At 34.1% G+C, this 13,555-nt stretch overlaps 3 protein-coding genes and 2 long non-coding RNA genes across 6 annotated transcripts; 2 read left to right on the plus strand and 3 right to left on the minus strand.

The window, feature by feature from the left end:
* Positions 1 to 1,140: 1,140 nt before the first annotated feature.
* AT5G48800 (Phototropic-responsive NPH3 family protein) lies at positions 1,141 to 3,805 on the plus strand. Its single transcript, NM_124257.4, has 4 exons — positions 1,141 to 1,663; positions 1,790 to 1,856; positions 1,939 to 3,063; positions 3,134 to 3,805. The coding sequence occupies exons 1-4, from the start codon at positions 1,557 to 1,559 to the stop codon at positions 3,677 to 3,679; spliced, it is 1,845 nt and encodes a 614-aa protein (NP_199691.1). The 5' UTR covers positions 1,141 to 1,556; the 3' UTR covers positions 3,680 to 3,805.
* On the minus strand, positions 2,670 to 2,905 carry AT5G07275. Its single transcript, NR_142989.1, has one exon. It is a non-coding gene; the product is annotated as an other RNA (long non-coding RNA).
* On the minus strand, positions 3,743 to 5,048 carry CB5-D (cytochrome B5). Its single transcript, NM_124258.4, has 3 exons — positions 4,770 to 5,048; positions 4,268 to 4,334; positions 3,743 to 4,193 (listed from the first exon to the last, which is right to left on the minus strand). Exons 1-3 carry the CDS (start codon positions 4,854 to 4,856, stop codon positions 3,925 to 3,927), a joined length of 423 nt encoding a protein of 140 aa, NP_199692.1. The 5' UTR covers positions 4,857 to 5,048; the 3' UTR covers positions 3,743 to 3,924.
* AT5G07285 lies at positions 4,290 to 4,791 on the plus strand. The gene has a single exon (NR_142990.1). It is a non-coding gene; the product is annotated as an other RNA (long non-coding RNA).
* Positions 5,049 to 6,945: 1,897 nt separating the features above from the next.
* On the minus strand, positions 6,946 to 9,156 carry ICK6 (inhibitor/interactor with cyclin-dependent kinase). Of its 2 annotated transcripts, NM_001203566.1 has the most exons (4): positions 8,592 to 9,084; positions 8,383 to 8,409; positions 7,432 to 7,626; positions 6,946 to 7,353 (listed from the first exon to the last, which is right to left on the minus strand). In NM_001203566.1, exons 1-4 carry the CDS (start codon positions 9,020 to 9,022, stop codon positions 7,284 to 7,286), a joined length of 723 nt encoding a protein of 240 aa, NP_001190495.1. In that variant the 5' UTR covers positions 9,023 to 9,084; the 3' UTR covers positions 6,946 to 7,283. The 2 variants fall into 2 exon arrangements, with proteins under 2 accessions (NP_001190495.1, NP_199693.1); NM_124259.2 differs by lacking the exon at positions 8,383 to 8,409 and having other exon boundaries at positions 6,958 to 7,353; positions 8,619 to 9,156.
* Positions 9,157 to 13,555: the final 4,399 nt, after the last annotated feature.

Below are 13,555 nucleotides of genomic sequence, written 5' to 3' on the forward strand. Positions count from 1 at the left end.
CAACCCCAACCCAACAAAGAACAAACTCTAAAAATTAAAAAATAAAAACTCTGAAATTGTCTGATTTAGAATAAATATATCGTTACTATAGAGGGACGATTGGCTTTGATAGTAATACTTTTTTTTTGTTTTCAAAATATTAAATTTATGAATCAATAATTTACGATCATTAATGAGAGATTGATGACTTTAAAATTATGTTTAAAAGATTTAAATAATGGATGAATCATTATGGAAATCTTTAGTCTTGAAGAGTACTAAGTATAGGTTTTTTTTTTTTTTCTTTTCGGTTTTGTATTCCAATGTTCTTTTTCAACATAAGAGGCAAATCAACTAGTTTGTCTTAGAACTGCGTTTAATTGAATTTGACAATAATTGTATTTTTGATTTTTTTTATCATGATATTCATATTCAAATCAACTAGTTATGCACCCTTGAAATTCACTAACATCATATGAGGTTGGATATCTCTTGGTAAGTTCAGAACCGAACCACCACATGTCCATATCTCCTCCCGTAAAATCAGCTATGCTATCAATCATATTGTTTTCTTCTTGTTTGAGAGATAGGGAGGAATATTTGGGCCGGAGGACAGTTTATTCCTCCCGGAAGTCATTTCGAATGTTAATTTGTTTTTGAAAAACGATGCCATGGCATAATCCGAGGGAAAGAGTCTCTCACCTTGACTAACAACAAACAATCTAACTTGGTCCGCGGGCAAGTGGTCGAATCACCTAACATATGCTCAACAGCAATACAACACAACCGATGTTCCCCATAACAATTGTGACCCTATGATGGAAACCAAAAATTAGTCCCAACATATATACCATAAAAATATGTAAATTGATAAAGCAGAACCTAGTGTTTGGAAAGGGGCTCTATTCTTTCTACCCCAAAGACAAAATAATAAAGATAATAAAAAATGATGACAAGAGAGACAAAAGTAAACAAAAAAAAGGATTTTAGAAATGTAATAGATTTCCAATATCAACGCTCCTTTTTGTTCCCGCTTTAACTTTTCCCACTCGCAAATCATTTTACCTTTGGATTCAAGCCTCATGATACTTTTTCTTTTTCTCACACTTTTTACACTATTCTCTGTTTTGTTGTTACTCATCTCTTATCAAACATTTTAAACTTGTCGACTTTCACTCTTCACTAGCTACCATTGTTAACTTTTGGTTCTTAATTCATATTTTCTGCTCCAACTTTGTAGAGAATCTTTTGTTATCCCAAAGAAAAAGGTGCCTAAATTCACGTTTGACAATGTTGCTTGAAAAAGGTTTGATCTTGAAATTTCAAAAGAGGGAAAAAAGTAAAGGAGAAAAATTTGGAGAGACAAGAAGTGAGTCAAGGGACCCAACAACAAAGACAAAGACAAAAACTTTGGATTTTGCCAAATACTATGATTAATGCTCATTCAACACTACTATTACCATTTCCATCATCATCATCTCTCTCTCTCTCTCTGGTTTTGGAAAACTGCCTGAGAAAAAACCTAGCCATAACCATCTTCTTCTTCTTTCTCTTGTTCTTGAACATAATTCTGCTTCATGGACAAGCATCATCATCAACATCTTTTATTACAGCATCATCAACATCTTCACCATCATCAGAAGCTCTCTCTTGCCAAATCATCCAGACAAAGCTGTAGTGAATGGTATGTTCTCTTTCATGAGTAATGTTACCAGTTGAAACACTTTAAGTTTCTCTGATCAAGAAACTGGTGTCTGCACATGGCTCTGTCTCAATCTTGCTAATGATGTTCTTTCTTGCAACTTTTTAGGATCTTTCGAGATGTTCCAAGTGATATAACCATAGAAGTAAACGGTGGAAACTTTGCTCTGCATAAGGTATATGCATACTTAGAACACAACCATCACTGCTTTCTCAAGTAAACCATTACTGAACATGCTTTGCTTCTCCATTTCTCAGTTCCCTTTAGTCTCTAGAAGTGGAAGAATCCGAAGAATAGTTGCAGAACATAGAGATTCAGATATCTCCAAAGTGGAGCTTCTTAATCTCCCAGGAGGAGCAGAGACATTCGAACTAGCAGCAAAATTCTGCTATGGGATTAACTTCGAGATCACTTCTTCGAACGTTGCACAGCTCTTTTGTGTCTCTGATTACCTCGAGATGACGGAAGAGTACTCCAAAGATAACTTGGCTTCAAGAACAGAGGAGTATCTTGAGAGCATCGTATGCAAGAATCTTGAGATGTGTGTTCAAGTCTTGAAACAATCCGAGATTCTTCTCCCTCTTGCAGATGAACTGAATATCATAGGTAGATGTATCGATGCCATTGCCTCGAAGGCTTGCGCTGAGCAGATCGCTTCAAGCTTTTCGAGGTTGGAGTATAGTAGCTCAGGGAGGCTTCATATGAGCAGACAAGTGAAAAGCAGTGGTGATGGAGGAGATTGGTGGATCGAAGATCTTTCGGTTCTGAGGATTGATTTGTATCAGAGAGTTATGAATGCAATGAAGTGTCGTGGTGTACGTCCAGAAAGTATAGGAGCTTCTTTGGTTAGTTACGCTGAGAGAGAGCTAACAAAGAGATCTGAACATGAACAAACCATTGTTGAGACAATTGTTACGCTTTTGCCAGTCGAAAACCTCGTGGTTCCGATCAGTTTCCTATTCGGGTTACTGAGAAGAGCAGTGATTCTTGATACTTCAGTTTCCTGCAGGCTTGATCTTGAGAGGAGGTTAGGTTCTCAGCTCGATATGGCGACTCTTGACGATCTCTTGATCCCGTCTTTTCGTCATGCAGGAGACACTTTGTTCGACATTGACACGGTTCACAGAATCTTAGTGAATTTCTCACAGCAAGGAGGAGATGATAGTGAGGATGAAGAGTCTGTGTTTGAATGCGATAGTCCACATTCGCCTTCACAAACCGCCATGTTTAAAGTTGCAAAGCTTGTAGACAGTTATCTTGCTGAGATAGCTCCCGATGCTAACCTTGACCTTTCTAAGTTCTTGCTTATCGCAGAAGCCTTACCGCCTCATGCTCGCACCCTTCACGATGGTTTATACCGCGCCATTGATCTCTATCTTAAGGTATGTTGCTACAAGAAAATTTTACTTACTCTTGTTGTGACTTGATACTTATTAGGTTTTATGCTCTTAGGCACATCAAGGGTTATCAGATTCAGACAAGAAGAAACTATCAAAACTTATTGACTTCCAGAAACTCTCACAAGAAGCTGGAGCACACGCTGCACAAAACGAGCGGCTTCCTCTGCAATCCATAGTTCAAGTTCTCTACTTTGAGCAACTCAAGCTTCGAAGCTCCTTGTGCTCTTCTTACTCAGACGAAGAGCCAAAGCCAAAGCAGCAACAACAGCAGTCATGGAGAATCAATAGCGGAGCTCTCAGTGCAACAATGTCCCCCAAAGACAACTATGCGTCTCTGAGGAGAGAAAACCGAGAACTGAAGCTCGAGTTAGCTAGGTTGAGAATGAGACTCAACGACCTAGAGAAAGAACATATATGTATGAAGAGAGATATGCAGAGGTCTCATTCGCGCAAATTCATGAGCAGTTTCTCAAAGAAAATGGGGAAACTTAGCTTCTTTGGGCATAGCTCTTCAAGAGGATCAAGCTCTCCATCAAAGCAGTCTTTCAGAACAGATTCAAAGGTACTGATGGAGAGAACTTGCGCAAGCACAGATTAGCTCAGTGTTTATCATTTTCTCTTACCTGTTGCTGCTTTTTAAGTGAGACTTGAGACTGGTGTGTGAGTGATATTGTAAATGGATTTGATTGATATAAGACAACAAAGGTAGATGGCTTAAAAATCAAAGGTCTATCAGTTGATTGGAATAGAGAATATAATGATGTCTTACAAGACAAACAGAGGTAGAGACAGAGTTTAACCACGTCGTACACAAGCAATTCACTTAGGCCACAATTCAATCTTTCAAGAAGAAGGAGCCTTGGTCTTAGTGTAGTACCGAATGCCGAAAGCCAAGCCTAAGATTAGAAGTGGAACAAGGAACTGAAGGAGCTTAATAACAAAATCCGAGCTCTTATCCTGAGTAGCCACGGCTTTCGTCGACGTAGGAGGCACAAACTTAGCTTTAACCGGCACAGTAGCTGTGTCAATATCACCCACATAGTACTCATCTAGCATGGCTTTCGCAGTCGAACTATGTCCCACATCCTCGAAATCATCGGTCGCATCTTTCCCTGAATACCAACAACACATTCTTGTTAACATAAACATGAACTAACAAACAGAGAAAGTGATCTCTATATGTTACCTGTAGAAGTCAAGATAACCTCATCACCACCAGGATGATCATCCAAGAACTTTGTCACATCATAAACCTATATATAACCATCAAAATGAAACACACAAAAAATGTAAACTTTGTCATATAAGTCCCTAATTCCACACAATCAGAGACCTAGATTAAGTGGGTTATCAAAAGTTCATACATCAGAACATACATGAACTACATGAACCTTACTAGCTTTAACTACAGATACAAGATCACACAGAGACATCTTAAGCAGCACCAACTATCACATTCAATTATAAAGACGTAAGTTTTTAGCAATTTCTCTGTGATTTAGACTTAGAAAAGTAACATTAATCTAGCAAATCAGATCAGATCTATCCCCAAACTTGTTACTACATAACTCTAGATTTATAAATCCAAGTCAACACAACTCAAGAATTTCGGATCTCACGAAGATAAGATGCAAAATCTAAGGGAAAACGGAAAATCGAATGAGAAACTGGGATCGGAGATGTAGGACCTTGCCGTCGATGACGATCCAACAATCCTTGGCGCTACTGTGCTGAGAAACCTCGGACAAGGTGAAAACTTTTCCGTCTCCGCCCATCTCCGATGATCTGCTGGTGACTGGTGAGAGTTGAGAAGAGGAAGAGTATTACTATTATTTGGGAATCTGTGAGTTTGGGATCTTACACCAACCGCTTTTTTGGTCTACTTAAGTTGTGTATGTCTGATCTCATCTATTGATGGGGTCGGAAATTAATCAGTGGCCAATAATCAGCAGTTAATCAAAGATTCCGTTTTCTTATATTATTTAAATGAATTTATTTTATATATTTAATTAATGTAGAAACTAAAACAATTTATAATGTTACAAAGAAAAAATGTTATAAAAAATCTTAGTATTGTATGTTTTTCCTTAAAATAAAATAAATGTTTTTAGTAATTCATGTTAGCTGATAATGTTTCTACTAAAATCATGTTAGCTTATTGATTTCCATGATGCTTATAATGTTTATACTAAAATCATGTTAGCTTTATGTACATCAATTTAGATAAAATCCAAACGTTTGGTGGTTTCGCCCTCTTAGACGTATGATCAATCGTGTAGACGGCTAGATGTTAGGGTAGACCATTCTAATTGGGCCCAACCATTCACTCGGTCCACAAGATCCGGATCTTTTCTTCAGTTGTCGATAGTATTTAGTTTTTTCATGAACTATAGCAATATGGACACGATGATTCATGGGAGGAAAGATATGGGGTTGTCTTCTTTAAAACTTGATGGCGCTTAAGATAAAAACAGTCAAAGAGACTTGTCGGAAGGCCAGTGTAACGAAAGCAGTGTGGTTTTAGTTATAGGCTAAATTGAATATGAATAATTGATCATAGGCCCAGTTTGTTGGTTTATGATTTTAGAAAGAATTGATAAGAGAAGGAGAATGTTTTGAGGTTGGAACTCTCCGACAGATAAATATGATGGGAAGAATTATTCACGGTCGTATATTTTGACAAGGGACCAACGGAAAGGAGAGCAGTTGCATGCATCACTCGTCTTTACACTATTTAGAAAGAAAATGAATCTTGTTTAGTGATTCATTTTAAAAAGTTTTTCTATGTGAACCTCATTCGCTAGAAGTAGTTTAAATGTATTTGCCTTAATCCGATCTTAGAACTGGATATTTGATATTTCTGTAATCAGTTCGAATGTATCTAACTATAGGGCTAAAACACCGACTGTATAGTTCTTTCGACATATATAGAGTGTGTACTTTGCTTAATGGAACCATAGGCATGTTAAACGAGAGCATTTAATGTTGAAATTCACTTCTTTTTTCAATGCATGTTTTGACTCACATTGCAAGGCCTATGGTTGGTGTTCAACGAGAGAAAGAAACTATACATGACAAGTTAAAGACATTTATTTTGAAGGACTAACCCAAAAGGAGAACGAAAGAGAGCTAGAGAAGAAGAAACAAAAAGACAAAAAGGCTTTCGTAATCAGTGCTCTTCCTTTTTGGCTTTTTACTACCAAATAGTTTAAAAGAGTCAAACAAAACATCGAACAAGCTGAATTCAGATACCCCATTGGTCACACAGTTGATGTAAGCGAATCTATATGTCCCAAAAAACATGATTTTTATAGTCAGTGAGCCCGTGATCAAACAAGCACCCGTGTACATACGTACACCATGTCCATATGTATAAATGTATAATATAATGAATGTATCTGAACGTTTCATGCATTCACTTTTTCACTTTTAGAGATTAAAGAAAAACATAGAACAATGATTGGGTTCGAGATAAGATTTCACAGTTTCATCACACTGGTTTTGCCAATTTCCAAGAAATGTAAAAAAAAAGATAAAACAACAGAGATCTTCTCAATGAACACTGTCTCATCTTTTTGTCAGTTTCTTGTTAATAATAATTTGATATTCAAGATTCAAAACACTCTTATCTCTTTACTAATTAGTACAAAATTCACCTTTGTGTTTGTACTTTTAACTCTGAACTTACATTACAGTATTTCAATGTAAACGTCAAAGTATTTACACACACATTCACGTGCGTCATAATTATGGTAAGAGAAGAAAAGGGACCAATCTTGTATAGTTGAAAGAAAAAGGATATGATTCAGATTTTTACACCTACCAAAATTCACACGTGAACCTCTCAATTGGGTCTCTTTCTTCTGCATCTGAATCATTTTTTTCACTATATGCCAAGCTTAAACATGTTCACACACATCCCTCTCAATCATCATCATTACATATAGCTTTGAATAAACATGAGAGATAGATAGAAAAACAAACACTTGAAAGAAACAGATGAGAAAATTTCACTAAGCATCTGAAGAAGATTAGTAGTACAAATGGTGTGAGGTTTTAAGGTCCCTAAGCTACTCTCAAACTTGTTCTCTAACCACATTATTACTTAAGATTACACGATTTCTGATGTTTGGTTAGTCTGTTAACTCCATCACATTCTCTAACTTCACACCATGTCTTTTGGAGCTGTTTCCTTTTGAACTTCATGGTTTGACTTGCACCCATTCGTAACGTCCGCTGAGGGGGATATCATTCACAATGTCGAAGTTGTACCTGAAGATTATTGAAAACACATGAGTGTTGTTCACCCTCTTCGTAATGACACAAAAATAAAATAAAGAATAAGCTTACTTCTCCATGAATAGCCTCTGTTGCTGCTGCTCTGCATATGCAAAGAACTCCTCCATTTCACTAGTGGTCGGGATCACGTTATCTTGTTCCCTTGTGTACTCTTTGGTTGCTCTGCACATCGACCTCGTGCTAGACCCTGGTGTAACCATGATCTCCATATCCTCAACAAAGTTACAAGGCGTGCTCTCCCTTGTGCTGCAGAAAAAAACACAGATAAAATAACTTCAATAACATTATCACCACAAAGACACTTAACCAAATCAAGAATCAAACCAAAACCAAACATCCAGAATAAAAAAGAGGCTTGGTTTAAGTAAACAACAAAAGCTAGAGACTTTCTAAGTAATATGGTCCCATAAGATAATAAATAACAAAGAGAAGGCAATCACCACATTGTCAACTAGCAGCAGGACGGTTACCCCAAAAAACAGAGGATCCTACAAAAGTATTCCCCAAGTATGCAAAAACCACTAGGTCCCATGAACATGACACCACAGTACTTGCATTACACTTATGAGGAAAGTCCCAATTCTCATATAATCTTACATATTAAAAGTTTCTGACCTTTATACAACAACCCACTTTTGTAAAAACGAAAACCATGTGTTTAAGTAAACCCCCAATAACCAAATCCCAATATTGTATACCCAATGTACAAATACTTCTTATGCCATTAGCCTAATAACAAGGAGAATCAACATGTTCTTAAACAAATTAAAATACACAAAAACAGATCAGAGTTTCACCAAATTTGTAACAAATAATGAAATACATATATAAAACGAAAATAGCTTTGACACATTCATTGATAATCTCTGCAATGAAGTACACATGGGACATACAGCAATAAATCAGATATAATGTAAATCTAACACCAAAAGAGACTTATACGGAGAAGTAGTAATAACAAAATTCAGTACATCACAAGAGAGTCAATTCATAAACAAAAACCAAACCAATAAGGGAAACATAAAAAACCTATTTTTCTCTTGTACTAAACTATTTTCATCCCCCAAAAAAAAAAAAATTGATTTGAAGCAAACAACAAAAGTTTCAGAGAAACCTAACTAAGATTCAAAACTATGTAAGACTCAAAACTAAGATTATTGGATAAGACAGAACACAAAAGTCGAATTGGTAATAAGAAAACATTAGGGCACAAAAAAAAAAAAAAAAAAACAACGAACCTGTGTCTTGATTCAAAACCGAGACTGTTTTCACCACAAGAAACTTGGACACTCACGAAATTGTCAAAACATTCATCTTCATTAGAGCTCTGAGCTACAGGAACCGAGTTAACCGAGTCAACGCGAGACCTGGAACCAGACTCTTTAATTCCCGATCTGTGAACTCTCGGCGGCTGTTTCGGTTCAATCAGCGAAGAGGGTTTCTCGAGACGGCGGCTACGGAGCTGAAGATAGCAAGAAGAGTCGTTAGGTAGAGCTGAATCAGCGGCGGAGGAATTAAGCCGCTTCAAGGCTAGGGTTTTAGCGGCTCTGGTTCGAACACCTGGACTTGGAGCTGTTGCTTTAGAGACTTCCATGACGCTGATATCGCCAGTTATCTTTGATTTCTTCATGTATTTCCCCATTTTTTGAGAGAGGGAAAAGAAGCTTGAAAGCGGAAAGAGAAAAATGAGAGGGAAAAGCTTTGAGGGAGGAGAAGAAGAGGGAAAGTGAGAAAATGGGAAAAAGGTTTTCGAGTTTTGTGGGGTTAAAATAAAACAAAGGAGAAGAAAAAAAAAGTTTACCTTTTTTATCTAATTGTCAAAAACAATATTATTATTATTATTATTTTTAAATAAAACCCCAAACTCATCATTATTATTTGTATTTTCCGTTGTGTTTTCACTTTTCATAGAATAATCGTCAGTTTTACATTTTTGATTTATTGATAATTTTTGTTGTCGAATAAATTTAAATTCATCATTTGACTAAATCTTTAACTTCTTAAAAATTAAACTGCTAATTAAATTCATCATTTGACTACGAATTTTCTATTAAATATAACGTGTATTGCATACGGCTTTTCTATTTTAAAATAAATTCTCATTAATATGATCGGTTTGTTGTTAAAAAAACAATTTTCATTTATTTAAATTTTATCAAATAATTTCATCATAAAAAGTATTGAATTTTTTTTATTGAAACCATATAAACTTAATAGTACATACTTTTAACATGTAACAACAAACAACTAGTTACATACATTCACATAGAATAAAAAATGTTTATACGAAAAATAAATTATTATTATGCACACGAATAAATATTCAACTTAAGTATTTAAACATAATATTTTTTCTTTGAAATTGACAGACTTTTTCCAAAAAATCGAGTCAACGGAAATTGCACCAAAAAATTGCTAAGTTTACAATTTTGGTATATAATGATTTTTATTTCTCAATTTAACAAAAATAAATCTAGGACTATTTTCCATAGTTAAATTACCCTTTGAACCAACGCGTATTACACACGGCTTTTTTTGTTGGATATACATGTTTCTTTTAAAATAATGATTTATTATTTATCATTTTTATCAAATATATTAATCATAAAAATTATTGAAATCATATAAAGTTAATAGCCCATACTTTTTCATTGTATATCAATAAATCAGTAGTTAAATACTTTCACATATAAGAGAAAATATTTATGTAAATTAGTAATTATTCTTACATTATGCACACTAATGAATATTAAACTTACATATTAAACATGATATTTTTAAAAATACATTGATAAGAATTGTTTCAAATTTCTAGTCAACTGACATTTCACAAAAAATCACCAATTTTTGTATATCATTATCTATATTTCTCGATTAAATAGAAAAAATCCGGGATTTTTTCTTTATAAAATTACCATGTGGACCCATAATTTATATATTTTCTATCTTTTAAAATCAATTAGTCAATCAATCATTATTACATACAAAAGTTTCACAATTTTAAGTTTTAACACGCATTGTACACGATAACATGGCTTCTACATCACATAAATATATGATCCGACAATAGTTTACAAAGAAGAAAATAAACAATTTCTTATTTACCTTAAAACATAAAATAATAAAAAATCAATATGATTTAATAAAACATGTTGATCGAAAATTCCATGGAGATTGTTGTAAAAACCCTAAAGAGACGTCTACATATACACATCAGCTACTAGTGATGATTGCTTCTTGTGATGAATTTTGATTCATTGGCATTTTATGTGGTATATGCAAAGAAAGGTATGATTTCAGTAATAAATTTTTGATCTAGGGACAATTTTCAATATTAATCCTCATTTGTTTGCTAACAACATTTATTATGCGGATATAATCAAAATGTATGTGACAATTGGGCCGCGCGAAATATAAAATACCAATCAAAACCTTTAGGAAGGAATCATCTGCAACATGTTACTACGGAGAAATGCAAGCTGGAACGAGGCAACAAAGATGAAGGTATGTATCCCACCATTATAAATTAAAATCAAATTATAATTCGGATTATACGTATCCGTAAATTCATTCTCTGGATCTGGATTCACCTATCTTGGATATCCGGTTTTCTGGATCGGATCGGAAAGAATTCCGGATTGGATCTATGATTCCGAATAATAGTGCCATGCCTCTCAAAAATCCATATACTGTATCTAAAATCTTTTAATGGCAAACTAAATATTAAAATTCCACTTTTTTTTTGTAATTAAATTTAGTTTGGATATACATATATATTAAACCACAAATTTGGATATCTGAAGTGTAGATATTTGGAAACCACGAATTTGGACCTAAATATTTCAAAATTTCCTATGTTAAAAAACAAAAACAAATAAATTACTACTTCCATTTAAGATAATTAGAAAATCCATATAGTGTTTGCTGACTAAGATTCCTGGTCCATACTATTAACCACATAATCCCCAATTATTAAGCTCAAGCATTAAGGTTCATTTTATTAAGCTCAAGCATTAAGGTTCATTTTATTAAGCTCAAGCATTAAGGTTTTGCGTGGCACAATTTCTTTTTTTTTTCTATTCAGAAATAAATTTACAACCAATTTTACTTCTTTTTTTCTCTTTCATGAAAAGATCTTCTTTTTGGGTTTTATTTCAAATACAAAATAAATAAAAATTTAGATTTATTTTTGTTTACTATTTTTACAAAGTTCAATATATTTCATAAACTATCTAATGAGGATTTCTTGTATTTCACTTTCAATTATAAACTATGTCTAAACTGCATCATATATATGTCCAAGAGCATATGTATCTTATATGAACTTTAATTCTTTCAATATATCCCACTTACAACACATTAGGAGACCATTATTAGAAAGCGTATCATATCATTGATGTTAATTTTGTTTCTTGGTTTTATTTCGAAAACTGGTAGGTTTAGTGAAAATATAATCTTTCTCTCTAGCTTTTGATACTCTTCGTGCTGCCTTTGTATCACTTTTGGATATTGTACTAGAAAAACTGAGCTTAGGAATTACATTTTTCCAAATTGACTCCAACGTGAAAATTAACCAATCTTTAAACTATGTGCTCCCAAACTCATTCTTTCCAGTGCATTTTCGTAGAAGATGTGTCATCTATGTACCATCTTTTCCAAAAAAAGTTATCATCCTAGATTAATTCATGTCAGTTTCTCTCATGAATGGCAATGGTGAAGACCCTGAAAAAGATTTGACGGTAATTTTGTTGGGAACAGATGGTACAAAGTGGATATAATTTTTTCTACGAAAAACACATGAGAATTCGAGTGGAAAAGGGTTGGGAAGAATTTTCTAAAGGAACGGCTTAGAGATTAGTAACTCCTTCACAATGGATCAGTCAACTTGGAAATATCCAACCTGATGCTTAGTGTTTCGAGTACATAGTCCGAAAGTGACACACGGCAACAAGGAGGGTATTTGTAAAATCTAGAGTATTTGTTTCCACGGAACTTAGCAATAGAAACAAAACCAGAAACTAAAAACTATATGTCAGATGAGTAATTCATCTTTAATCATCTAAAACCAATTTAAAACATTAGCACAACAACAATTGTCATGTTCTACTAAGAAATCATGATCAAGTGTAGCTTTGACAAGTGACTCTAAATTACAATGTCGATACCTACCCCGACCATAACTAGAGTAGTAGATGTAGAGAAGATTTGGTGTGTCGAGTGAAAAACATAGCGAAAAACAATCTACATCATGAGCACGTTTATAAATGATGGAGAATCTCCTACTTGTATTGCTCAAATAACGTTTGGCAATCCTGCCCATGATATCTTTTTCAGGATTGCCAAAAGTTATCTCCAACAAAACAATTAGGAGACTTGTCATCTTTTATAAGCGTGTTAATGATGTTGATTGCATTCGTTCTGTTTCACTTGACATACCAAATTTTGTCTACATTTACTCTAGTTATGCTCGGTGTACGTATCAACATTGTAATTTGGATTCACTTGAGAGCTAATGGCATATACAAGATTGGAGAAATAACTCTGTTAAGATATCAAATTGCAGTTGTATGATACAGCTAGATAAACTTTTGTGGGCTAATGGCATGAGAGTTATTACTTTTAAAAATTACTAGATGAGTACCCTCACTATGCATTGAATTATGTGGTAATTTATTGAGTTACTTGATATATATATTGATATTTTTTTATATTTCACTTGGATTGTGTTAATAACTTAATATACTTATAGGTTTACCACAAACAATGTTTTCAAACTTTATCTTTACTTCGTCCAATTGTTGTGTTGATCTTGTACGTTTGGGAGAACATGAGAGAAGAAAGAAAGAAGCAGGCTTCTAGAGTTTGTTCGAGTCAACGTTTTCTTTTTTCTTAGCCCGTAACTTTTGCTAAAATCGTTTTCATTTTTTTTTTGTTATCTTTCCAAAATAAAATAAATCATAGAAAACAAAAGGTAGAATTAGAGATCTTACGTGTTAGTTTTGAATATTTCAATCTTTACACTTTCTTACATTTCACGTTTCAATTGTTCAACGTCTTTCGTCATGTCCTTGAGCCGGGTTTTTTTTCTGTGTTGCTACGCTCTTGTGGATTTGACATTAATCAATCGTTTTTCTAGTAGTCGAGCCTTAAACGGGCTAGAAGAAGAAGATGAAAA

This window comes from Arabidopsis thaliana, chromosome 5, assembly GCF_000001735.4.
Source record: "Arabidopsis thaliana chromosome 5, partial sequence".
Lineage (NCBI taxonomy): Eukaryota > Viridiplantae > Streptophyta > Magnoliopsida > Brassicales > Brassicaceae > Arabidopsis > Arabidopsis thaliana.

Excerpts from the sequence above, each read along its gene's own strand:
- AT5G48800 (NM_124257.4), top strand. The coding sequence starts at position 1,557 with ATGGACAAGCATCATCATCAACATCTTTTATTACAGCATCATCAACAT. Across the intron at positions 1,857-1,938 it reads GAAACTTTGCTCTGCATAAG|TTCCCTTTAGTCTCTAGAAG; the intron begins GTATATGCATAC and ends TCCATTTCTCAG. Across the intron at positions 3,064-3,133 it reads CCATTGATCTCTATCTTAAG|GCACATCAAGGGTTATCAGA; the intron begins GTATGTTGCTAC and ends TTATGCTCTTAG.
- CB5-D (NM_124258.4), bottom strand. The coding sequence starts at position 4,856 with ATGGGCGGAGACGGAAAAGTTTTCACCTTGTCCGAGGTTTCTCAGCAC. Across the intron at positions 4,335-4,769 it reads GGATCGTCATCGACGGCAAG|GTTTATGATGTGACAAAGTT; the intron begins GTCCTACATCTC and ends GGTTATATATAG. Across the intron at positions 4,194-4,267 it reads GGTTATCTTGACTTCTACAG|GGAAAGATGCGACCGATGAT; the intron begins GTAACATATAGA and ends GTTGGTATTCAG.
- ICK6 (NM_001203566.1), bottom strand. The coding sequence starts at position 9,022 with ATGGGGAAATACATGAAGAAATCAAAGATAACTGGCGATATCAGCGTC. Across the intron at positions 8,410-8,591 it reads GTTTTTTTTTTTTTTTTTTT|GTTTTTTATGTTTCCCTTAT; the intron begins GTGCCCTAATGT and ends AGAGAAAAATAG. Across the intron at positions 7,354-7,431 it reads CAGAGGCTATTCATGGAGAA|GTACAACTTCGACATTGTGA; the intron begins GTAAGCTTATTC and ends AATAATCTTCAG.